The sequence below is a fragment of the Streptopelia decaocto genome (assembly GCF_964273445.1).
Source record: "Streptopelia decaocto genome assembly, chromosome: 1".
Classification (NCBI taxonomy): domain Eukaryota; kingdom Metazoa; phylum Chordata; class Aves; order Columbiformes; family Columbidae; genus Streptopelia; species Streptopelia decaocto.
The window spans coordinates 61182443-61209520 of NC_138663.1; the positions used below are offsets into that span (position 1 = coordinate 61182443).

The following is a 27078-nucleotide window of genomic DNA, read 5'->3' on the forward strand; positions in this document are numbered from 1 at the left end:
CATAACCTCATAGAAAGCCCAGTGAGTCACAGCCTCACGCTTCCACCCAACTGGCAAAAGTTTATTCCTTTAGGAGACACAGAAGTTAAGTGCTTAAAGAAGTGGGTAGGCACAACTAACAGTCTTACAAGTGTCAGGTTTCTGGCAGAAGCACCAAGTTTGGTAGCTATATTACTATAATATTGTTGCAACCGCTTCTCCAGAGTAACAATAACTTTGCCTATAAGCTCTCCAGATAGAGACCAAACTCTTACTTCATGTCTCACAGTGCCCAGCACAGCTGAGCCCCCTAGTCTTACTTCTGGTCTCCAGGAACAAATGACAGTGATGCCCAACACCTCTGTGACAAGCAGCTCACCCTAGACTTACCTGTGCTGCTGCAGGCCCAGCAGCACCGATTTCTCCAGCCTCGTCTCGTTGGCTATTGTGAACTGCATGATATCATCCTGCGGTGTCCCTGGCACGGCCTCCAGGGACAGCGCTGTGTACTTGGAGGTGTCTGCTTGCCTGTCATTGCGATCTGCAAAGGAGATCGGGCTTGATGACTCCTCCAGTTGATGAGGCTCTTCATAAATTAGCAGACTCCTTGACCTCACTGCATACAAAGACAGAAGGCAAGAAGAGATGAGGAACAGGCAGCTCGGAAAATGGCCCTGGTCATTTAAAGAAATGGAAGCCATCAGAGCAGAACTGGAGCCGCAAAGGTGTTTTCATAGTGATTAACTTGTAATTTGATAGCTGAGGAAAGATACCACAGTAATGGTCCAGGTAGGGATCAAAAAGCACTGAATTATTCACAAAACAAGAACAAAATGAAACAATCGCTTCGATAATACATATTGAAAACAACTGGTTCATTATGGGTATATAATACTAACAGTTTCCCACTCAGCCCTTGGACTCTTTGTTGACACTGCCAAAAGACGCACCAGACAAAATCAGTTGCACATTTTAACAGTGTGAACATTTGCTACCAAGTAGAAATCCTGCTACCTTTTACAGATCACTAGCTTTAGCTCCACAAACAGAAACGAAACTGCTTTAAACAGCAGTACCATGCAGGCTAGTGGGAAAAGGCTTTGCCTATGGATATAAAGCCTTCTGCCACTCAAAGAGCTTGCCAAGCTATCCTTCAAAAGACACAGGTTTATCACAGAGTGACCTGTTGAGGAGCAGAAAAGCAAGAGGTGCTTGAGGAGGGGGTTAGGGATGAGGGTGGAAAACAAGTGTCAAAGCACAACCAAGCAGGGAGCAAGACTGGGACAGTTGCCACTTACCAATGGAGTCTGTGTAGGACTCTGGCGAGGAATGCTGCCTGGGCAACACCATCTTTGTAGCAGAAGGATACGGCCCATAGCTCTCAGAGAAGCTGCCAAAAACTACTGCAAAGCACAGCACCACCATCTGGCAAAGGGAGGATGCAGAAGAGGTAAGTGCACTAGCCCTTGGTCCACACGTGCACATCAAAACTAAGAATCAACACAAAGCACATCTGATACTTTTTTAAAACAAATCATTTGAGGCTATTTCAATCACTGCATACAGTGTCTTTTAGTAAAGGTACATATGCAACAGAAATGCTGTGTTTTAAAGGGCAGATTTCAATGCTGGAGGTTTTTTTTTTTCAATGTCTGCCATCATTTTGCCTGTAGCCTTATTTACTCCCAAAGCTGAAAAGCAGACACAACCACCACGTGTGTTTTATAGATGCTGTTGGGAATTTCCAGGGTTATTTTTGCTGCTCGCCTCAGTCTTGCTTCAAAGCGATAGAGGGGCTGGCAGACTAGGTGAACAACTCAGGCCTTGAAAATTATTTCCATCAATTTACAGCACTAGTATAAAGAGTACTTGCTGGCTGAGTGTAAGGAGGGAAAAAGGAAATGTTTCATTCTAATCCTTTTCTTATCCTGCCTACTATTATTGAAATAGGCCAGAGGAAGATTTATAGCCTTAATCATATTTTTATTTGGATGAACAAGTTTATTTTTACTGATATCAAAAGAATTGGGCTCCAAAGGTCACCATTGTTTTCATTTTACAACTCTAGACATGATTTCTCACATACAATATTGTAGAAAATAATAAAACAGGTCACTCAGAGGAGCAGTGTTCCTTCTTTCATCACTGCAGCATTCAATCAAAAGCACAGGCCCAGTCTCCTCCAGAATTTAATGCCTTCCTACCACCATTAATCTTCATCAGCCAGGAGTCTCACCAACCTCAAAATTCATTGCCAAATTTTGAAGAGAGGTTTCCCAAGCTGAGAACTTGCAAGTGAGGGGTTTCGCAGAAAAAGGGATATGCCTTTGAGCAGTGGGAAAAGATTCTCATTCCCCTACAATTCTCAGCTTTAGGGACACTCACCATAAGACAGGTCCCTGTCTGTGTGCTAGCTGCCTTACATGAACGTGACACTTTCCCAGCAACCATGGCTTGGAGTCTCTGCAACTGCTGCAGAAGCGTTCTGGAAAGCAAAGACAACAGATAAGCATCTACTTGCTGATTAAACAGCGTTTTGCTTCATATTCCGCACCTGGCAATAATACAGCATTTATGACAAGGCACAGATCATTAAAGTCCTCCTCTCGAGGTTACTAGCTAGGAATGATTTAGTTTTATAAGATTTTTCATGTATTAGCACTGAATCTTTCAAAAAGATTTTTTGGCTTTCCCTCAACTGATCTCCCTGAACAATTACTTCTTCAGCACTTTCAGAAGATTCTTGTAAATAAAACCTGTACTTCCAGTGTTTCTACAAGAAACAATTCTGGTAAGTGTACAAACAACTGAAATTACTCTATATACAAGTGACTAGATGCAGATACAACCTGGTTCTGCATCATGAATTCAGTAGGAGTTTCACCATTATGTGAAAAGGTACAGAAGTAAGTTTATAGCTGCTCTGGCTGGTGGTAAAGGTATACAGCTACCTCCTTTTTCTGAAAACTTGCTGTACAGTGGTTTGGACCACATGCTGGACCATTTTCAAAGAGAAGGTCTTAAAGCTAGACATAGGCACAGACTTCATTTCTTATAAATTCATTTATTAAATAAAGCATTTTATTGCAATTTGCTAAATCCTTCAGGAGCTGACAAAAATCACAGATGCTTGAAGTGGCTACTCTGCCTGTATCTTTCAGAAGTCCCAGCCACAAAGAGCTCCCAACTGTGACGGCAATTCTGTTCTCCTTGGAGTCAACAGTCCCAGACCAGGAAGGTTTTCTGTCTTTCTGGCTATTTTACTTTTGCTGTATCATCATCAATGACTACAGTTAGGATACTAGTAATTTACATGGGAAATTATCTCAAAGAATGATTGATATAGGGTTATCACAGCAGTTTTCTTTTGTTTTCATTAAAGCTTTTTAACAAATAAGGAGTAATCCAAATACTTGCCCTAGACACAATCAAATATAGTATAATTTGCATCTGAATGTTAACTTTGCTGTTTGTTTCCAGTTTTACTTTTCGTTTCTCCTGTAAGTCTCACAATCTAGTGTAGAGGGTAACCCCCACAACACTCCAGACCAAAGCTTTGGAGGCTGTGACGTCAAATGCTAGAGCAAGAGGCAAGGTTAGGATGTCAGAGAAAATAGAAGGATTATTTTAAGATCAAACTGGCTAAAAGCTAATTGTAGGACAGACCCAGAGGTGCCTTCACAGCTCAATATACACTTGTCTGCCTATTATTACAGATTTTTTTTAATCATCAATGCTCACTGCTAATTAGGGTTTAATGAATTCAAGGACTTCAGGTATGCATTCTGAAATGAGCACAAGGCATCCTCACAGCACAGATTTATCTGGGCCAGAAAATCCTTCTCAACTTATTAGGGAAGGATGTCTCGCGTGCTCTTGAGAGCATGGTTTATTCTGCAACTCATTATTTAAAAAAAGAAAGTGATTAGTCTAATTCGGTCCTTTATTCACTATTACAGAGACCACAGGTAAATTAAGAGATTAAAACACTGTCCATCATGTAAATGAGACCATCCTAATTCCCTGCTCCCTTCTGCATCTTTCCTCACCTCTTCCTCCCATCCACTACATGGCCTAGGGTTTGCAAAGACTTGCATACATGACACATATCATTTTCCAGCACAGAACGTGCTGTATACAGCGTTGCCACCCTAGGCACTATACATATACACTATAAAGCAATGCCTTTTTAACCCTGAAATTTCTGTGCTGTTGCAGAAGACTAAATTTTTCCCCCGGTTCGGGACTGAGTCACAGGGCTTGACACAGAACAGCTCTGTGGAGCGAGGAGGAAGGAGCTCTCTTCCTCCTCATCAGCTCGGGGGCTGGCAGCAGCAGCAGAATCCTTGAAATGCTGATCACTCTTACCACTTTTTGTGGAGGCGTCAGTGAGAAAACAGCTAATGGCTGGTGAGGAAATCAACAGAGAAGAGGCAGTTCTCCTCATTTTGCTCATCTCTGCCTTTTTGTGTCCAATTAAAAAAACCTGCTGGGCAGAGTGGGCCCAGCGAGCTGATTCCAAAACATTCTCTTTTTGGAAAGTATAATTAGGCAGGTATTCTGAGGTCTGCTGTACACACGGAGGAAGATTCATCACCCACCTTGTTTACCAACTACCTTAATGTAAAATGTCTTTCTCCTCCAAGTCATTATCTGTTTGAGCAGAGCTACTGTTGCCTTCTCGGCAGACAAGGACTCAGTGTTGTGAGCGGCCAGGCTACCGGTGCATCTTCAAACTAAGAGCAAGAGCCAAGGCAAGTATTAAGTTTGTTTGTTCAGAGAGGATATCAGTTTATCCTGGCCCCTGCCAAAATGGGCACTCCTTGGTGCTTTTATTCTCTACTTGACCCTGGCATGGTGGAAGACCAGATTCCAAGGTCAAAAGGTCTCCTTTCCCATGCAAAAGCTGCCTTCGTTGTTATTGGACAGCTGCAAGGATGGCCTGGACTGAGAAGGGAAAGGAGCAGCTCTCTGTTCTATAGAGCAACAGCTTACGTTAAAAGAAGATGCTCCCTCTAAATAGCAGCAGGAAGGCCACAAATGCTTTTAGGGAAACACACTGCCTGTGGCTAAGTCCTAACAGGAGAAAATAAAATCCCAAGGTAGTGTGCATAAGGGGGTTTGCACCCACAGGGATTATTTTCATTGTGTCTGACACATTTCCCAGTGATATTCAATTAGAGGGTCACCTCCGTAGGAGGTGCGAACGTACTTTCACGCTTTTCCCTGCCAATGGAAGCACCTCTTAGGAAAGCTGCAAAGTGACTGAAGACTCCTGCTCCCCCTTCCACACACTGCCAGCAAAATTCACTCTGCCTGTGATGTCTTGTTTTTGTGTGCACATTCACCTATTCATCTTCAGACGAGTCCCTTTCACCACCAAAGTAAGGAACAAGTCAAGGCATCCCCTCTGCTTCCAGTGACAGATTGATTAAGGAGAGGAAATTTGTCACTCCAGGACCTAGCCACCTGGGAGGCTTCCTCAGTTCAATGTCTATGTTTAAAATCCAACATCTATTTAAACAAACAAAAAGACAGCTTCTAGGAGACACCAAACACTGTTTATTTTGATCAAGATTTTTCAGCGAATTTATCTACTTAGAGAGTAACAAAAAAACTACTTTCGATAAGGAGAGAGAAAAATTACTCTGTCTGCCATCTCTATACACAGATTCTTTCTCTGCCTGTCCTATTTGTAGAAGAGTAAGTCTCAAGTAAAGGTTTTCACTGAAAGACCAGAATACCTTAAAGCAGAAAGAAAAATCCACAATTAGACTTACAGAGTAAAAACCCAGCAAATTTCATCAAAGATGTTCCAGCATAAAAACACTACCCTGCTGCTTTGAGAACAAGGAGTCACTTGCTCTAGGGCTGCCACATTTTCAACTATAATAAGACTGGTCTTAAGTGAAGTGCAAGATATCTCACTGAAGCTTAAATGCAGATCATTCACTCCTTGAAAATGACTCGGTAAAATGGCTTTAACAGCCTCAAATAAAGGAACAGCCATGCAAATCAGTGAAGACCCTGAAGATCATAGAGTCCAACCATTAGCCTACCCTGGCACTAAACCATAGCATCATTTTGATTGGAAGAGAACCTCAAGATCGTCGAGTCCAACCACTACCCCAACTCCAGCACTAACCCGTGTCCCTAAGAACCTCATCTCTACAGCTTTTAAACACCTCCAGAGATGGTGACTCCACCACTTCTCTGGGCAGCCTGTTCCAGTGCTTCACAACCCTTTCCATGAACTAGTTTTTCCTAATATCCAATCTGAACCTCCCCTGGTGCAACTTGAGGCCATTTTCCACTTGTCTTATCACTTGCTACCTGGGAAAAGAAACTGACACCCATCTTGCTACAACCTCCTTTCAGATAGTTGTAGACAGCAACAAGGTCTCCCCTCAGCCTCCTTTTCTCCAGGCTAAACAGCCCCAGTTCCCTCAGCCGCTCCTCATCAAACTTGTGCTCCAGATCCTTCACCAGCTTTGTTTCCTTTCTCTGAACTCTCTCCAGCACCTCAATGTCTTTCTTGTAGTGAGGGGCCCAAAACTGAACACAGTATTTGAGGTGTGGCATCACCAGTGCTGTGTACAGGTGACGATCACTTTCCTAGTCCTGCTGGCCACACTATTCCTGACACAAGCCAGGATGCTGTTGGCCTTTTTGGCCACCTGGGCACACTGCTGACTCATGTTCAGCCATCTGTCAATCAACACCCCCAGATCCTTTTGCACCAGGCAGCTTTCCAGCCACTCTTCCCCAAGCCTGTAGTGCTGCCTGGGGCTGTTGTGACCCAAGTGCAGGACCTGGCACTTGGTCTTGTAGAACCTCATAGAATTTGCCTCAGCTGGTCCCGATCCCTCTGTATGGCCATTGTATCCTCCAGCAGATCAACACTCCCATCCAGTTTGGTGTCATCTGCAAACTTACTGAGGGGGCACTCAATCCCCTTGTCCCAATCTTTGATAAAGAGATTAAACAGAAGTGGCCCCAATACTGAGCCCTGGGGAACTCCACTCGTGACCAGTCACCAGCTGGATTTGGCTCTGTTCACCACAACTATTTGGGCCCAGCCACCCATTCCTCTCACACCCTGTGCTTTTTGAGACAGTAGCACCCCACATATTCAGATGCTACTGAAACCAATGAGAGCCTGGCACACTTGTGGCTATAGGACACATACTCATGTAATAATGTGCTTCCTTAGTTTTGAGAAACCTGCTTAGAAAGGAACTTGGATGCGTTTCTTTTAAGTGACTGAGTCACATAAATTAGGAGAGGAAACATATGCTAGTGTTCTAATACTAAAGATGCCAAAAATGCTGCAGTCACCCACTAAGAGTAATGAGAATTAAAAACTCCCCTGTATCCTGATCTCCAGACTCCTGCCTTGCATTTTAAGATGCATAAATGTCAAGGGAGATGCTCTGGATGCAAAGAACTTGACCACATCTGCATCTTTTACATTACATCTTTTCAGATCCAGAATTTCAGGCAAAGGCAGGCCCTTGGGGAAGATTCTTCTAAATTTGTTCATGTTACTGAGAATAATGTAGGAACATTTTTACCACAAGAAATTCTAGTGTTTCCATGGTTTGGAGCCAGATTGTTAAATGCAAGAAGGGTTTCCCTAAAGCCTTAGGTATGTATCTGTGAAAAATGTGTTCTATATATAGAATAACATGCTCTAAAAAACTGATTGCACCTACTGAAAAGAAACTCTGCTGTACAACAGTTGTGTTTTGGAAATTGCCCTTCAGTTCTTCTCAATTCTAGCCAGACTATAAAAACATGATACTGACTAACAGCACATACATGTGCATGAACTGTTAGCTAAGCAGCGATAGCCCAATCTTCCAACAAGGTAAAAACCCAAGTTTGCCTTCATCCACACTTAATGCATCAACATTTTTACAGGTAATCACTGCTCTTATTTTCCTGTTATCTTTCTTGCACTCTTAGAATTTTTCACAATGAGAAAACAGCTCTGATGTTTGTAGGTCTATTTTTAGAGAAGACCTTCAACAACATCTTCAGTTTTTACTGCTTTGAACACCCCAATTTAAAGTTAAAGTCAACTGGGGCTCTGCTTTGGGAATATTAAGTAAGGTACATGTGTGTATAACTGTGTGCTAGGGATTTTGAGAAATAAAGTCCTAAACATTTAAATTTGGATATCCAAAAATAAACTGACACTGCATAATTTTGACCATCACTGCTTTGAACTTTGATTCCTGACTGTACACAGGAGATGGAAGTACCAGCTGTAGGATGCTGTGAGGACAATTTCTGAAACATTTGGTCAGTTTCTGGATGCCATATCAAGGCTCTGTGCAAATACCACTGAGAAAACCAGACATTCTCAATACACCATACGAAATGGATAATGTACATTAAACAAAGTCCTGGAAACATTCTCTGAATGAGACAGTTGCACAATTATACAATAAATAAGAAAAGTGGCTCTTTGGGGCTAAGGTGAAAAAAACCCATAACGTGGTATGTTATGTAACTCAGGCTTGATGAAAACAGGCACTTTCAGAAATTTCTCAATACTTCAATTTGAAGCCTTAACAGATTTTAGGTACAGTTTGTATCTAAATAGCCAAAACAGCATCACCATGAATTGCAAGAATTTCTGTGCAGAGGGTCAGGAACATCTGCTTCTCTGCAGGAGATTACAAATCAATATCAATGCTACTGCAGAGGGAAGAAAACAAGGCAACTCATCCCACATGCGCAAAGTATGAAGGATTCAGAGATAATATCAGTTCACTAAATATTTTTAGAACATTTAGCATGCGAGAATTAAGATCATCAAATAATAAAGAGGATGCTAAAGGTCCTGTTTAAAGAACAGACAATACCAATAAACCTGTTCTCATGATCGCATCCACAATAACTCCAAGATGGAAAAAGCTGGCTAAATTTATATGAACTGGGGAGAACAACTCTAGGCTTGACAACTTCTTGTCCCTGAGTAGCTCATCCACAGCTGCACCTTTCCTTAGAGCAGCTGGCTTCAGCACCTCCTGGGACAGATCCTGGGAAAGAAAATCCTACTCCACACCTACAGAACGATTCCTGGTTCTTTTATGTAAAAGCCCTGGAGGAAGCTACAGGAGGCACAGAAATGGCTTGGCTCTCTTCAAACAAGCAGCAGATGTCTTTATGCATGAGCAGTGTGTGGGAGACTCTCCAGCAAATTGCAGTGCTACAGGGTCTGGCTCCATGAAATTAGAGATTGGATCCGGAGATTAGAAACAACACATGTCACTCAATTAGCAATACATTGGCTGCCAGAAAAGCTCTAGGGCCATTTTTCGTGATTGTGGGTCTTATCTTCAAAACCCAGCCTCCTCCCACACTTCAGTGCTACCATCATGTTCAATGCTAATATTCAACCATCACGACAAATGCCTCTAACTAGAAGGTGTTAACAGTGGACTTATCTAGTACCTACTCATTGGAATTTGCCATCATTTGAGAACACTCGGAGCACGATCCATGATGGAGATTTTTAAATGCAATTCCACTCTCAGCTAACATTAGATTAAAAGCTTAGCTATCAAACATTTTCTGCCATGTGTCCTTTGAGAAAGCCAGCACTGAGGCACCCACTTCTTCAGAAATGAAGAAACATGAAGTTGATTTTCTCCCTCTAAATGAAGGAAATCCTGGGGTGTGAGGTGGTTAGAAGGGTGCACAATAATTGCAATGACATGTTAGTTCACAAGGAATTAATAATGACTCTTCAGCGCTGTAATTTCTGGATGTCTCATGCTCCAGGTCAAGGTCTCCTGTCAAAACAGTCTTTCACTAAATAAAGACAATCTGGAGAGTTGGGCTGTAGTTTTTAGTTTGCTATGTATCACTAATCATGTTTCCTTGTGCAGTGGAAGAACACAAATAAGAGTACTAGAAGGTTTTCCAAGCACACCACAGGCTAGGGAGATAGTATAAGACCTTACATTAAAGCCTCTATGTGTTAGATCACACTGCAGTCACAATAACTGGCCTTCTTCATCTTTCTTTGACAATAACCAGACCAGATACAGCTATCACATTTCAAGCAATCTCTTAACTTCCAGATTTTAATTTTTCACTGTAATATCATGCTACAGTTTTGTTTTATTCCCTTCATACATTACCTGTTGGTATTCTCCAGGACTTCAACCTTCTTACGCAGCTCACTATTTTCATTTGAACAAGTTTCAACTCTGGAGATAGCACAAGAAAAGAAAGAGGAATGTAAAAAATCAATCATTTATTAAACTTGCTTTCACAGAGATGTCTGTGGTCTTGCCTACACTTAATGAAAAGTTATACCAATGAGCTTTAGTCATAATCTTTAATCATACTTCATGGTGTAAAAGATATTGCAAAAGATACTACTCCCTGTGGAGCACCTGCTTACAGTGCTCAACTACACCCCAGCAGGTGTGGCTCACTCAGGATGGGCTGTAACTACTTTTTGCCTCTTGAAACAGCAACAGCAACAGCAAAGACCCTGCTCAGACTTTCTCTGTGCATCAGGCCATGGGACAGATACTTTTAAAGTTACAGAACATGCTGTATTTATGCCATTAGCAAGTATTTTGTGCAAAGGTTTTCAATGTCTGCATTTCATTCCTAGGATGAGGCACCAAGCAATCTAGCGAATGCTATGCTTCTGAAATCAGATCCTCGAATTTCAGGTGTGAAGAGTATTCATTTCCAAGAGAGTGATCACTTCCATACTGCTCCTGGAAACCCCCTAAACTAAAGTTGGTTATCATATGGCATGCCACATAAGAGGCCCAAGTAAAAATAGATGGCTCCTAAAAAGACAAACATGACCAGCTGAAATAGCTTCTAGAAGGAAAAAGGTAAAGGGAAATAGCTTTGGTATCTGTATGTATATGGTGGACTTTCACCAGAGCAACTCTGAGAAAGCAAGACTCATCCATAAAGAGATAAGAAGAAAAAAAGGAAATTACAAGAAGGATATCACCAAAGATGGTAGAAGACATTTAACAGATCCATCTGGTGAAATACATAAGAGAAATACTGGAATACTTGTCTGTTGGAATAAAGATTAACTTGGGATATAAATCACTAACTGGGAGTTTGGCTCCTTCCCTCTAAAGGAAATCAATGGGTCACATGCTGTTTTCCTGAGTCCTGCTTATTTTCCCAGGCAGTCTTGACTCACCCACTCCCTATTTCTGTCTCCATCTGCACTAGAAGACAGAATATATTTGCTCTGAATCCACCTTTCCCTGGACGTTGCCTACACACAAAGCCAACAGACTTGCATGAGGGGGAGGCTGACAGCAGATGGGTTTTGCCTTATTTAAGGTCTGAAATCTTTGTTGGCACGTTAGCGACGTGCTGGAGGTAGACACAGCTATGTATGCAGCAGCCCAGTGCACGTACAAGCAGAAACCAGAAGAAAGGCCTTTTCTCAGACACAACCACGAGATGGCAGCTGGCACTCTGTGCACAAAACAGTCCCAGCATCAACAGTTGGATCCCTTCCCAGTCCGGCAACCAGTGCTATTGGCCTGCTTGAAACAGGAAGGAGGCTGGCTTACTTTTTTTCCAGGCTGTCCATGTATTCTTTCTTTTTTCTTCTACTTTCCTGGGCAGAGATCTAAGGAAAAAGGAAGAAAAACACCAAATATTTGCATAGAAAAAAAATAAAGCAACTAATAAACTGGTAAAAAGCCCTGATGTTATTAGATTCAAGTCTCTGTGCTGTTCTCACTTCTATTCCTGGTAAGCAAAGCACTGACTTGGTCTGTTTTCACATCCTGAAGCAAGACTGCTCCTCTCAGTAGTAGGAAAAAGATCATTCCTTGCTCTTACCAAATAACCTTAAAGTAAATCAGTTTTATCTGGAAAGAATAGCCTAGGACAAACACTAAAAGGTGATCTCAGGACAATGTTCTGCATCTGGCAGAGGAAAAGCCCATCCATGTGCTAGACAGCAGCTTTGTAGAAAAAGACTTGCATGTCTTGATGAAGAACAAGTCAGACATAGGTCAGCAATATGCCCCGTAGCAAAGATGGTCAGCTAGATCTGAGTCTACATTAACAAGAGCGTAGTTAGCAGGTTGAGATAAATGGTTCTTTCCCTCTATTCAGTGCCTGCAAGACTATAGTTGAGTACAATGTACAGTTTGTAGCTCTGAAATAATTTTGGATGTACAGAAGCAAGCCCAGAGGAGGACGACTGCTATAATAAGCATGCTGGAGCACATGACACATCAGGAAAGGCAGAGAAAGCCAGGTTTGCTCAGCTTTAAGCAGAGAAGGCTAAGGAAGGAATTCTATTGCTATCTTCAACTATCTTGTGTAGCAAAGGTGATGTCAGAGTCTTCTCAGAAGCTTACAGCAAAATGGTAAGAGGCATCAAATACAAGTTGCAACACAGGAAATTCCAATTAGGCATTAACAATTCTATCTATTTTCTTTTACCACAAGAGTGGCCTGATATGGGAACAGGTTGCCCAGAGATGCTGGGGATTCATCACCCTCTGAGACAGTAAAATGTGACTGGACAAGTCCCTGAGCAACTTGCTCCAAGTTGACCCTGCTTTCAAAGCAAAGAGTTGGACCAAAGGATCCAGAGATACTTTCCAATATAAATTACTATGATTATAAGAAAATGGTACATTAAATGCACAAAGTCACTTCCAAAAATCTTGAAAAAATATACTACAAGACCAAATTCCAATTTAGTGTGGGCAAATTTACTCCAGTGTCTGCAAAACCAATAACAGAATGCATTAACCTTCAAAGATGTGCTAATATCCTCTAGAACAAGTGAGCTGGTCAGGTCTGAAAAAAAAAAATGCTTTCCTCCCTATCACTAGGTTCTTCCCCTTGTTGGAAGAAAGAAAAGACTCATAAGGTATTTCACAGCCTTGGTATCAACCATTCATTTAAAGGTCTTGGAATTCAGTGATCAAAAGACGAAGGCACTGAAATACACAGTCATATTTTAAAACATGAATCAATGGAAAATAACACCTTAATCAGCACAGAAAGAATACAGAGGTCTTTGCTTGCCATAAGGGTGGGATTGTACTATTTTTAAAACGGAGCCAAGCAACAGCAACTTGATACCCTGCTTGCTAAATACTCTATTGTTCATGTGTTCAGGTAAATACCCAGACAGAGGCACACTGCCACAGTGACAGATAATTTGACGGATGTGTTTAGGAACAAAGAAAAACACTTTATTAAAAGACAACTTAAAGCATTCAACAATACCACAGAGCATTACTGCATAATTGTTGCAGGACTTTTTAAATGAAGGATGAGCTGGAATTCCTACCGAGGCCAACTAACATTTACCTTGTTCTTTATTTTCCTGCGGATTTTCTTCAGCACTTTCTCCTCTGCTTTTGTCAGAGGCAGTTTGGTAGGGATTGGATACCCCTCTGCTATCAGTGTCCTCTTCTCCTCCTCTGTCAGGATAAGTGGGCCGGTCCCCTGTAATTTCTGGAAGTGTCATAGAAACAAAATACTATAACAGCAAGTGCACACAGCCATAGAGAAAAGGGTGTTAGGGAAGAGAGGCAGCAGCTCTCCCACTTTAGAGAGGCCTCTGCTTACTAACACAGCAACCTCTTGTGATTGGGAATGCATAGAAGGGGAAGACCTTTTAGCTAGCTTCCATGCAGAGACTGAACCTTTGGGACAGGATTCTCTCAACACAGTTGTTCTTGGCCCAGCTCTGAACACATTGAGACCAACAGTAAAACTTCTCTTGGCTTAAACAGGGAGACAAATGAGAAGCACTACTGAAAATCCCTCTCAAAAGATCTGGTCTTTTGACAAGACCAGAGAACAAATGCAGATCTACCAGAGACAGGTTAACCCAGTAGGGCTGGGCCCTAATGCAAAACACAATCCATGGTGGGAGAAACCTAATAACACTGTTGAACCCTGTTTCAACTTAGAGGAGAGGCACATGCTGTTCTCTGTGGGGAGAGAGCAGACCAGTGAGCAAGAACTACTGGATCTGCAGTTTTGACCAGAGATGGATTAATCTAAAGAACAACAGAAAATTAGCAAATCCATGGCAAAAACAGTAATTAAAAACAAACAAACAAACAAACAAAAACAAAAACCAAAAGAGAGAGAGAGATATGCTAGAAAAAGCCAGCCCAACTTACATGTGGCGCAGTCAGGAGGGGGGAATTGGAGAGCGCTGAAGTTGTGCGTGATGTCACTTTAGCCGTGGCTTGTAGTTGGATTGGACTTGAAGGAGGGAGCGATCTAGCCGGGCTCTGTCCTCCTTCAGAGTCACTGCCATGGCTGCTGGGAGGGGTTGGAGGCAAATGCAGAGGATCCACTGCTAAATGGCAAGAGAGACACAGACCACAAGGTTTTGAGGCTCCAATTCAAATTCCCACTAGAGCTGCCACCACCACCCAGTTTCCAAGGCTAGGACTGTCTGCTAAAAAATGGATGAAGCAAAAATGGCAGCTTGAAAGATTTTCAGAGCATGCAGGTCTCCAAAGAAGGAATGAAATTCAGCAGCTATCTTTATGTTCAACAGACAAACCAGGGCTCCACACATATGCTCCAGTCACTTCTATCTACAGTTTCTTCTCCAAATGCTTTGAGGTTTAATATAATCCTCCAGTACAAGTCCCCTGTCCCTCGGAAACCACATTAACAGAAGGGCTCTGAGCCAGTATGCTTTCTCTCCAAAAACAATAGTCTTTCTTAAGCTTGCTGTGGATTAAATAAATCACCAGTATTTTTCAAGAGAAGGCATCACATCCAAGGTGTTATACGAACAGGGAGGAGAGAAATAATCTGCGTCCTAAGGACCTGGGTTTGGCACAGCTGGGAAGAAGTGACAACCTAGTGACAGCAAAGGCTTTAATGTACTGATGGAACAGGAACAGCACAGGCAACCATCGCAGGAACCTCTCTCACACTGTGCTATCTGTGGCCATATGTGAACTTATAGTGCACTTGCAGCCAAAAGAACCTGTGCTAGAACTGGCAAGCCAAGTGCTGTTTATGACCAAATGAGTCTGAACCAAGAGAAACAGGGCAATGTCTCACCAACTCATATTACATGGACAATTTAGCAGATGTCCAAACCAGCCATAACTAAGTCAATTTTTTCTCCGAGATAAATTTACAGTGATGAAAATTGGGAGTAGGAAGATACAGGGTTGAATTTGCCATCTTCCACTTCTGTTGTACTTTGCAAATTTGAGCTGAAAAGATCAAATGGGCACTGGGGGAGGAAGGAGGAAAAATAGTAACAAAAAATAGCTATTATGTATGAGCTCTTTTTTGTCTAGCATCTGAACTCTAGTAGTTGTCAGAAGAAAATACACACCTGAAAAAACAGCAAGGCCTTTAATCCCACAAATTGAGCAATCAGACCTATGCCCTCGTTTGAGAGATAGCCTCCCTTTTTCCACCTGCTACATTACTTGCTTCTCTCCCTAGAGCAGTTCTATTTACCTACACAAATGAATTCACTAACAGAATATCAAATGTTCTTAGACAAGATGCAGTTATCTGCTCAAATTTCAGCCCAAATATTTGGCTCTTTCAAACTTTTCTTGGGTTAACATATTACGTGTCACAAAACCACATTTAACTTTCAGGGTAGGGATCATTGCTCCATCTTTCTCTTTTATAGATTAGTTCAAAGGGATCCTGGTGGTTCTTAAAAACTCTGCTAAAACTAATATGCTGCAAACAGATGCCCGTAACTTTTAATTTAATGTAAACTCGCATCATTGCTTTTGTATCGAGGGTTAAAACAGTAAAGTTTCCACTCTTCATGCTTTCTATGCCTACAAAGAGAAATCGATCAAATGGATTTCTCTTCTAGCCTAAATAATCCTGTACTTTAAGGATTGAAGCTCCCTCCAGCAACTGTACAATTTTTAATATGCTATAGACAAAAAAAGGGATTATTTTCTTTCTGATGAGCAAGAGAAAAAAAAAAGAAAAATAAACACATAAATGGGTCAAAGAGAGGATGGCTCTTCAGCAGTCCAAGCTGAATCCCTACAAGGCAACAGCTTCAGCCTAAAGATTGAGGAAGCCAAATATTTAATCAGTGTAAAGTACATTCATTGACCATTCTGGTTATCTCCCACCCTTGCATTTTGAATTGGTAATTAACAGACCTTCCTTAGAAGAGAGGTTCAGGAACTGATCCACTTCATGGGGCTCCAATTTAATCTCTGGAAGAACTTTCTGGCCAAGTGGTTTCATCTAGAAAAGATAAATAAACAGCATGAAAACCCAAAGCACACATCTTTAAAATCTTAATAGAAGGATGCAAGGATGACTTCTCCATAAATGGAGAGGTTTCCCTCTCCTGTTCTGCTACAGGCAAAGCTTTAACTGCTTCACAGTTTGCTAAACCAAGCTATGGATAATATTGACCTGACTACTCCCACTGTGGTTTTTCTTACTACTATATTTAGCTAAATAAAAGATTACGCCTTGCAGATGACATTTCAGACTGAAAGCCAGCATGCAACCCACTCAAATTACTTCTCTTAGCAACAGGGCTGCCGTTAGAATTTGCTGGACTGCACAGTCTGCTTGAGCAGAGACAATCACTCCTGGCAGTAAGAGAGAGCTTGTGCAAGACCATTGTCACCTGAGAGCAAGAGCAAGGTGTCAGTCACTGAGCACCAGATCATCAGACCCAAGTTCATTTCACGGCGTGAAGGAGCAGGAACAGAGACAGTCATGGCTGACTAGAGTTTGGAAGACACCTGGCTTGCCCTGTGGCCAGGGCTGGGACATTAGGCAGCCGAGCTGTTGTCCAGAATCTGCCTGAATGCTGCAGTCCCAGGCTTGAGGAAGTCAGACTGGCACATCAGCGTGCTCATTGCTGCCAAAAAACCTCTCTCAAAAGACTGTGTAACTAATCCGTGCAACGGTAATGAGCCACCAGCTAGTCCCAATATGCTATTTGCAAATCACAGCATCCCAAACTACAGCAGGACCACATCCCGGGGAAAGGACATTCAGACTAGAAGAGGACTATGGGAGACTTGTGTTTAATTTTTTCAGTTTCTCTTAAAATAATTTCTGTTGCACATATTTCTGATCCACATCCAAGTGGAAACATTTATTTTCAGCATATACGAACTCCACCCAGCCTGGACTGACATCGCACCCCAGGGACTAAGAACAGTCACGCTTCTTCCTCCACTGAGAGAGGACTCTGGTGAGCCAAACCACAGCCAAACTAAACCCTTGAGAATGCTGACTGGCTGCTCCAGCTGTGGTCAGAAAGGCATCACAAATGTTCCTTTTGAGGCAGGTTGGTGTGGAAGCAGCAGCAGCTTGAAATGTCAGAGCTTCATAGATGTGGCCAAAGTGACCTAGCAAGCAAACAGGGTAATTCTCCAGTTGTTTCAAACAAGGAGTCTTGTTCTCATTATGGGAAGGCACAGCAGTACTAAAGACACTTACCTTGTCACAGGTTTGCGTGGGCAAATAGGTTAGTCAATTCTGGTGGGACTGGTTCATTAGAAACTGTTTAAGTATTTTTAAAACTAGCATAGAAGAGAAAGTTGTGCATCCAACCACTAAGACATGAAGATGCAGGTGTTTTGAAACACGAGCTCTTACAGCAGCAGTGGGACACCAGCAAACACTAAAAAACATAAAAGCAGACTCCAGCGTGCACCCTGAGTTGACTACTTTTGGCATCAAGGAGGCTACAATGTTATGCAGAGTTTTAGGAGAATCTGTAGCAAATTGTGCAGAGAGGAAAACAGAAAGTCTGCATGTACCAGGGCATCCGTCTGTAGCTCAGATTGTTCCCCATCCAGCGACGTGGCCGTGACAGTGAGACTGACTGAGGGAGCAAGGCCTGAAGTTTCACACAACACTGGCTCGGTCTTTATTGCTGCTGGAGTCAGCTCTGTACCCAGACACCATTCCTCATTTTCCAGGTCACCTGCCAGGGAAGGAAATTGGACACCACATGTTTAGGTCAGAGACAGAGAGACTACAAATGAAAATAATGTCATCCCTCCTCCAGAGAAGGGAAACAAACACAGAAGGCATTTCAGTCTATCAACAAAACTCTGCCCTTACTATTCAGCTCTCTGTCAATGCAGACATTGCAGGGCTGTAACCTAATCCTAGCCCCAGGATACAGAGAGGAGCAGGGAGGAAAGACACGGAGCACTAATCACTGCACATTGCCGAAAGCTGCTAACACATAGCAGAACAAGACTAAACAAGCCACTGGGTAAAGCAGTCAGGGAGCCATGTCCTACATACGCTAATGCCTGCTGACTCAGTTTTGTTCCTCCGTGTAGAGATAGCATTTAGCCAGACTTCTGCTCCTTCTACTACTTGCAATCATCAAATAGCTGCAGCGGTGATATTATACTTCTAAGAATAAAGGATTTTTCACACTCTCAACTTCAAAATTTTCCCCCCGAGGATTCATTTAGTAAGTATGAAAGAGGATAAAGGCTTTGATGATTTCACAAGGGCATCAGAACCGTGGTGATCATGTTAATCTCCTCCCCAGAGCCTCTGGAAGTAACAGCACAAGATACATATTTTGACTGGTAGTAACAAAACCTGCAACACACGTTGGCAGAATTGTCCCCTAGCTCCACTTACTGCAAGCTCACTAATCAGGAGAAAGCCGTGCAACTCTTCACTGGACAAAGCTGAAAGGTTTGTCTTGCACTGTCAAGAACTGGAAGAAGGTTGGCATGGTAAGTTGGTAGCTCCCCATTTCTATTCATGAGGCAGCCACTGTTTGGTTTGCTAAAAAGGGACTTACTCTCCCAGGGCTTAGGTAAGATATAGGATCAAGAACTTAGAAGGACTCAACCTTCAAAACAATTCTGGAATGCTATTAAACACCTCACTTTTAAAAAAAAAAAAAAAAAGTACATATATATATATATATATAAATCAAATGCATTTTTGGCAGTTGCGATTCTGCCTTAAAAAACTTCCCATCTCTATTGCTAGAGTTTAGTCACGTAAATTCTTTTATCTTGCAGAAGAGCATCCTATATCAGCTGTACTGCATCCCAGGAGCACACGGTGCAGTCCTCTGCCGCAACTCGTCTGTAGTTGTAAGAAGCATTTCCATAAATCAAGCAGCTGGAGTTTGAGGCCAAATATACATAAGAGAAAAGAGCACGGATCTTCTTTTTCCCAGCTTTCTCCTGCCTTCATACAGAGTATTTACTGCATTTACAGAATTAAAGCAGAGAGCAAGCATGTACACGGCATGGCTAGTAAACAGCAACAGAGCTTTGAATGAACTGCACACTGCATGAGCATGGTGGGAGGCAGCCAGGGCACTGTGGCTGTGCCACCAGCAGTCTGCAAGGCTGACACAACACCCAGCTGGACGTATCATGCCGGTGAGATGTCAAGCGAATTCAGCTACAAACAAGTAACAAAAATAAGAGTGGGTTTACAGCCCCCGTGCTGCTGGCGGTCTTTGCTATTAAGACCACACACATATACAGCACTGGGCACAAGCTAGGTGACTGGAAGAATGGAGAAGTATGTACATCTCCAGTGCTAGTAATTACTTTGTGGTGGGACCCAACCTCCACCGCTTGGCAAGGAAGGAGGTAATTTGAGTAAAGACACACTAAGGACTTAAAACTGAAAAATACGTATCCTGTAATCAGAAGCTTAAGAACAGCGAGCCCAGCTCTGCCCAGAGAATTAACTGTACAGCGAGAGCTAAACACTGTATTTAAGTTTCTGGAGAGCTCACTTGCAAAGCTTTATGGGAAAGGCAGAAATATAAAAATAGAATTATTTATGAAAAAAGAGGTAGCATCGTCTAAATATTAACTCAGGAGGGAGGACACTGCTCTCTTTCAACCCTCTCTGCACCTCTCTCCTCACAAACACGAGTGTGCAGCTCCCTGCCAGCTGACTGCAATTAAGTATTCAGTGGATCTGTGGACTCCCTCTAGCTCGCTGTGTGTGGATCATTCCGATAAGAGCTTTAAAGTACTGTCTTCGCCTGGAAATCCAGAATGCCTTGTCAAATGCAACTTTCAAATGCCTCTTTGGATAACTTCTGCCAAAACCTCCCCCACATCGTGTTGTGCAGAGCTTCTACTTGCTGCCTCTCACACCTCTGGGTCAGGCTACATGGTGGCAGTGCTATCATCTGTCATCTCCTTTAGACTCCCTTTGGGAGGGAAGGCTATATATAAATGAGAGCTACCAGTGAAGCAAGCAATTAGCCCTGAACTTTCTGAGATTTGTATCATCATGCAAGGAGAAATCTAGCCGTGGGTGCCCGGTGAAATAGGGTATGTCCTCTAAGGTTGCACTTTGTGATGTTTATCACCTCTAATCCCCAGACTCATCATGAGGATGCAGCTGCTGTAAGGCAGCAAGATACTCTGGCCTTCAGCCAGTCATTTTACTCCCCTGGAAGCTGACTTTGCTGATTAACCTGACATCCCTGCCATCACCACTTAGATCTGCACAAACTGCTCGGAGTTATTCTAGGCTTTAAAGTCAGTCTAACCAGTTTGCAGGGTTACAGATGGTTTTCACCGACAGCAACACGCTGCATTTAGCACTGAGATAACTTTGAAGAACTGCATCTAACACGTTTTTGATGCTGCCTCTTACGATGCACAGTGACAGCTGTCATTCCAGTTGAACGACCCCGTGAAAGTGACGGATGGAGCAACACACTGGTCAAATCCCACCTTGATACTCCCCTCTGCCCACTTTTTGCAAGCCCCTGTTATGTGTTCATTATCGTGGTCAGTGTTGTGCAATAAGCTACCTTCTGTTGACACATTCCAGCTTCTGAAGTCACCAACCATCTCTCCTCTGCTTCAAGAAAGCTGTAAGGACATTTCCTACTCTCCCTTCTCCTCTTCCTGAGCACAGGAGGTTGACATTATCTGAAAATTACTCTTAGTTTATTCTTAAAATAGCCCCTTAGCATCCTAGTCTACTCTGCCAAGGACTGTACTAACAGAAAAGGGGCAGCCGTTCTCTCAAAACTCTTGAGAATGTTGCACAAAACCATAAAAAATTAGTCAAATGGGAAAAATCGAGCAGGCTACGGAATACTGATTGTACTGAGAGGCACAGCACACCCTCCAAGACAAGAGTATTTCTGACAGAGGAGTACAGAGAACCATGATAGAGGTGTCATGGAATAGTGAGAACAAGCAAGAAGGGGCACACAAAATATTGAAAAGACAACAGAGGATGGCTCAAGGGACCCACTGGAGGGGAATGGAGGTGTCTTCTCCAAACCCAGCACGACATACTGTGGAAAGAGTAGATGACTGGTGTCGAGAAACTGAAGGTGAGTGTTTATATTTGTATTTGACATGACCCAGGAGGTACATGTGAACTACTGAAAAAGAGTACAAAACAAAAGGCTGAAAAAACGATCTTGGTGACAATATTCTAAATAGGTATGAATAGGGCAACACATCATTGCTAAGGTGAGAGTAAAATACACTGCGAACTGTTCAGATATAAAGAGAAATAAGCCTAGACAACAGATTTAGCTATTCAAATGGCTACAAAAATCCATGTCCTAAAGATGGTCACTTTGGCTGTCAGAAACCTCTTCTCAGGCTTCAAAATCCTGACTCCAAAAGTTCACCGCTGAACAAATGACACCAGCTGCTTTACTCTTGCTGAAACTTCTATGAACTTCAGAGCTCTACCATGCAACGACTCTTTAGATGAGAAGCACTCCCCTTCACCTACTCTTTCATAAGTCCATGCATGCCAGGCATTTTGGCACATGAAATACATCATTTAAGGAGTCTCACACAGTACTTGGCATAATCCCAGCTAACGCTTCCATGTGCGACGCACCAGCACTATTAAATTCCACACATGGTCTATGTTAACCGAACATTGATGTTGTAAAGCACCCAGGTATTAAGCAATAGCTACACAGGTTTAATTCAGTGTACTTTTGCACATTATATACACATAAAAATAGGAACGTTTTAATAATGTGACCAAACAATTTCTCTGCAGAACCTGTGCCTTGCCCAACAAGCAGAATGCATGGTGCTCCCCTGAGAAGCTATACCGTGTTTTGTTATTCTCATTGCCTCACGCACAGCCTCATCTCTCCTTTACCAAATACAATTCAAACTCTGTTCCCACAGAGCTGTTTAATTCCCTCCTAGAGCACAATCAAAATGCTTCACCAACCCGAGTTAATTTCCACAGCAGTCCTGAAAATTCAAGTGAGACATGGAGAGATTAGGACCAAAAAGTGTCTAGTAATTTAAAATGGCCAACTGTAGACAAATGGAATTGGATTTTTCAGATGATTTAGCACTGTTATTACACTTTATCAAAACACAGTGTGCACTGAGTTTTCAGGTGCACCCACTTCGGCAAGTTAAATATCAGAGTTTCAAATCAAGCATCCAAAAAACCCATTCATCACAGCAACTCAGGGTTCGTGACACACACGTCTGGGATTTTATCTTCTGTGTTCAAGACTAAAATTACATTTCTTCAGAAAGCTTTTCTGTGCTGCTTTCGTCATCAGGCTTGTCCTACTATTTCTGCAGACTCCTATTTAGCATATATCTTCCACCTTATTAAAAAAGGCAAAGCCTTACAAAGCACCAAAGTTGAGTTCAATCAGCGTAGCAAGCAAAGTTCTGTTGCCTCGTTGCCATGAAATAAAATTAGTACTGTTAGAGGCATAACTAATTTTATTGTGTTTTTAAATGATGTGTTAATATCAGGAAAAACTCTAAACGTGTCGTCTTCTTTCCCAGCTGTACTTATCACCCGTCCAGCTTGGTCCCAGATACGATGTGCAATCTGTTTCCAGATCCTGTGTACGCAATAATACAGGAGAGGAAGCTCAAAATGGGACAAAATTCCCTCAGAACTGTAAGTGTAAGAACTGCATGTCATGCATAGTTACAGCAAGGTGTCCAAGTAGCAAAGAAACTCTTTCTGTCCTCTGTCATTATTTCAGAGTCCCTAATCCTGCCCCAGGTTCCATCACCTGCAGTTAAGATAGACAAGTAGGATCTACCAAACGTACCACAAGTGGACCTTCCCTTTTCACTTTCCTTTCTTCAGATCGCTATAGCCAAAGGGAAAAGGCTACACAACTTTCTGCACAATAAAAGCTTAATATTGTTAAAGTCTGTTATGAAGACTTGAGTTACGCACAAGTGCTGGGCTTTGGGTGCACAACAAACCCAAGTCAACTTCTGTCTGTGCTGCACACCACATGCATCATGGTGATAGTTCTCAACAGAAAAGTATTTCAGTGCTCCTCCAAGCATCACAGTTGTAGCAATAATCAGTATGTGTGATTTAGGCATACATTAAAAACACTCAAGGGCTGTGTTTGTACATGGCAGAACTAATATATACTACTTCTGTGTTTGTTGAAAAGCATTTTTTATATATCTGTTCCTGTGTATAGATACATAAAAGCTAAACATAGTCTGTTACACTGTGTGCAGCTTTCTAGGATACTCATATTTCTCCGAAGAACTGCAAAATTTTGCTTCTTTCCTTGTTCCATATATTATGAGAGGACAGGGTAGAAAACATGAAAAATAAGGTCAAAAATGCTTCCTTCAACCATGCAAGTTTTTTAATAACAGAATTCTCAGTGAGTTTTGCTTTCCTCTTTTAATTACTTCTATCCAACATTACTCTATACAACTAATTCTTTATCTTGTCCAACACACCACATACTTTTCTGAGAAAAGTTAAATCTTCTCCAGTGTTGACTAAATTTCATGCTCTGTGATAGACATGCAGAGAAATAAAGCTTATAACTAAAAAAAATATCCCTTGCTCTCCTCATTCATTTCAGCACTATTCATTAAAGAGTTTAACAGAGACACTTCTTGCATGGGTAACTAAGTTGCGTCAGTTAGTTGCTGTGTATTTTTAAACAAAGGAAATTAGAGATGCACTCTGTATCCTTCCCTTACCCCTCCCAAGTAGAGGGAATGCAAGCATCCAGAGAAACAATGTGATTTTCACCTTTTTTTTCCCTCCAGTAGAAAGGAAGATAGCATCATTAGGTAAGTAAACCCACATGAGTGATGTACTTCATGTACCTAATCTTGAAGGGAAGAAAAAGAAGAAGAAAAAAAAAAAAAAAAAACACCAAACCACACACACACAGAAACCACACCACAAACACACCACCATTACCATCACAACAGATGCATGCACTGCATGTCATTTGAAACAAGCTTGCAAATAAGACCTGTAGAATCACCAAGGAATATCCTCATATGTATAACCAGAATGAAGAGGCAGCTCTCGCCTCCTTGAAGTTCACTGTCCAAGCAACAGATTAAACAGCTAGAGAAAGAAAAAATTGGCCACAACAGACTACAGGTCAAAGTGCTTTGCACGAGTATTGGAAGAGACATCTCTGGACAGGATAATGCAAGAAGATCCCTTATGAGTCAAACCGTTCTCCAGGCAAGCATATTTAAATAATCCTCCTCTTCAGCTGTGTCATGGATTTGAACAAAAGGGCTTCAACTAATTCATTCTGGTCCATGACAGACCTTGTACTGCCATCACGAACCACAGGGCTTGGATGCACAGCCCACGTGGCTTCTGCACAGCCCTGCCATATGTGACAGCGTGCAGTTTCAGACTCGTCTCATCACATGTTAACAAGACACTTTGACTCAGATGGTGTTTAAACTTGCACCAAGGGTCCACGTTTGCAAAGCTGCACTTTGGATGAGCACTTGGTCCATGCCTGAATCCTGCCTTGAGGTCGCTGCCCCTGTACAGCTGGCAGCAGGATCCAAGGGTGCTCACTAGCTCTCCACCACAGAAACGCAGCTGCAAAACAGGAGCCAGCTCATTGCAAGGGGAAAACACCTCTGGGAGGAGCCTCACAACTTGTTTGTGGGGGAAATGGCTGTTCGCTCTGTGTCTTCAGAAACACACAACTGCGAACCCAAAAGGACCTCTGCTGATGCACAGATTTTGGGTGTGCTGCTGGACATGATGCTCGCAGGGAAGTTCAGCATCCCCAGCTTTGCAGTCTGAGCCCTACACACTCTCTCCCAAAGGCAAGCTGGACCCTTCTGGAGAAATAAATGCCTCTTTGTCTTCCACCTCAGCTCATACCATCCCTGGTGCCCAGCTCTGGGCTCACGTAACACCCCCTGGCAGACACAAGCCCTGTTTATCGTGCCTGAAATGCTGAACTCCAACGCCACCACTGCTACCCCCCTTCTCGCCGTGAGGTAAGAGCCCACATTCATCGACAAACAGTTTCTCTTACAGATTTTCCAGATGGCATTTCCCCCTCCCAGCATGCACACACACTCCCACCGCAAATAATGAAACCCAAGCCCTCGAAAAGGCCTCGACAAAGGGGATACTGTTGGACTTCCAAACATTGGGGTCCTTTTTAAAGTGCCAGGAAGGGAAAATTAAATAAATAGGCAAAGATGAGCATCGGTGATACACAGTCATCAAGACACACAGCAGAAGTAGCTTTTTTTCTAACAAAAGATCACCAGTTGTACCTGTGTCCTCACTTCGAGCAGCACACAGTCTACCTAAAACCCAGAGATTATTTGTATCATTATGAAAGTTATTAAGATAGAAACAAGGACACATTGCTTCTCCAAGACCTAAACGAACCAGGGTCAATACCCTCTTTCCTGCAGAGAATTTGACAGTTTTCAATCAGAATAATCTTGTCATGCAAAACAAACCGGGAGGTGTCTGGGGGCTGGTGGTTCTGCTTTAACCTCTCTTTAGTCTAAGACTTTACACCGGCATAGCTGTCAGCTGGGATACAGTCCTTGATGGTTTTAATTATTTTGCTTGGGGGGAGAAATATGTTATTTTTATAGTGCCCTTTATGTATATGGGAGTGAGGCACAGGCTGGGGTGGTAGTTTAGATTTACAGCCTTAACGCTTGAAACCATTAAATGTCCTATAAAAGGTTATGATTTTTTTTTTTTAAGGTATGTTAAAATTATCCACAAAAGCACTGTGTTCAAATAAAACAGTTCTCTCTTGCCCTTCTTGTTTTTTCTCCCCACACTCCACACCAGTGTTGTGAAGGCACATCCGTATCATGGCAGGAATCAGGCTTTGGCGCACATTGAAAGGACTTGATGCTCCCGGCATGTAACTAAGTGAGCATAAACTCCCAGTGCAACACCGCAGCTAAAAGAGAATGAGATCACTGGCTTGGAAACAGCGGGACTGGAAGTGGGAGGAGTATTCCGCTAATATTCATCATTAGGGAAACTATTCCTGGGAAATGAGCTCCTGTGGTCACTTTACACAGTTTTGAAAAGGAACTGCTAATGTCCTTTTGTTTAGAAAGGAATTGCAAGAATAGCTCAGTGCCCAGAAGATATCCCATATAGGGAAACAACAGAGAAGTGCAGTTTCATCTAACCCAGGGGTGTCAAAGTCATTTTCATCAGGAGCCACATCAGCCTCACGGTTGCCTTCAAATGGCCGAATGTAATTTTAGGACTGTATAAATGTAGGAGTAGATCTAAACTGTACCCAAGCAGAAATCAAGAGGTAACTTAATCGCAGCCTACAAGCACCTAGGGAAAGAGGTTTCTGAGAGCAGATGGTTCTTTACTCCAGCAGCTAAAAAGGCCAGAAAGAGATCTCATATGTGGAACTGGAAGCTAACGGAGGTCTGACTGCAAATAAAGTTGTCAATCACCAAAATGCCCACCTCTAAATCAAATCTGGCGTTATTCAGACACACTGCTGCCCAAGTAGAAGTTACCGGCTTGATTCAAAGTGACTTATTGAGATTCTGGACCTTGGGCATATAAAAGTTCGAAAGTCTCCTCATCCTTTAAAACTGCAGATGCTGACAAGGACCGATTGCTACCTAACCACATAAAATCACACAAATACAGGCTGTCACCACCAAATGTCTTCCTTCACATTTCTTAAAACAACACACAAAAATAAAAAAAACCCACACAGGAAAAAAGTTGCATTGGAATGTACTTGCAAAAATTATCAGCATGGCTTTGACAGCATCTTTTCCAAACACAACTGAACTTCTTTGTCCAGTTCCATTTTCTTTA

At 42.4% G+C, this 27078-nt stretch overlaps 1 protein-coding gene across 2 annotated transcripts in view; it reads right to left on the minus strand.

Moving 5' to 3' along the window:
- CREB3L2 (cAMP responsive element binding protein 3 like 2) overlaps window positions 1-27078 on the minus strand; it is an 83528-nt gene that overhangs the window by 7022 nt on the left and 49428 nt on the right. Inside the window, exons 3-11 of one of the 2 annotated variants that reach the window (XM_082043434.1) lie at window positions 17775-17941; window positions 16146-16233; window positions 14154-14332; window positions 13330-13476; window positions 11562-11620; window positions 10137-10205; window positions 2365-2464; window positions 1278-1404; window positions 370-595 (exon numbers count right to left, since the gene is read on the minus strand). In XM_082043434.1, coding sequence (XP_081899560.1) covers window positions 370-595; window positions 1278-1404; window positions 2365-2464; window positions 10137-10205; window positions 11562-11620; window positions 13330-13476; window positions 14154-14332; window positions 16146-16233; window positions 17775-17941 — 1162 coding nt within the window. Of the gene's footprint in view, window positions 1-369; window positions 596-1277; window positions 1405-2364; window positions 2465-10136; window positions 10206-11561; window positions 11621-13329; window positions 13477-14153; window positions 14336-16145; window positions 16234-17774; window positions 17942-27078 lie in introns of both variants that reach the window. The other variant, XM_082043433.1, reaches the window with a different exon arrangement.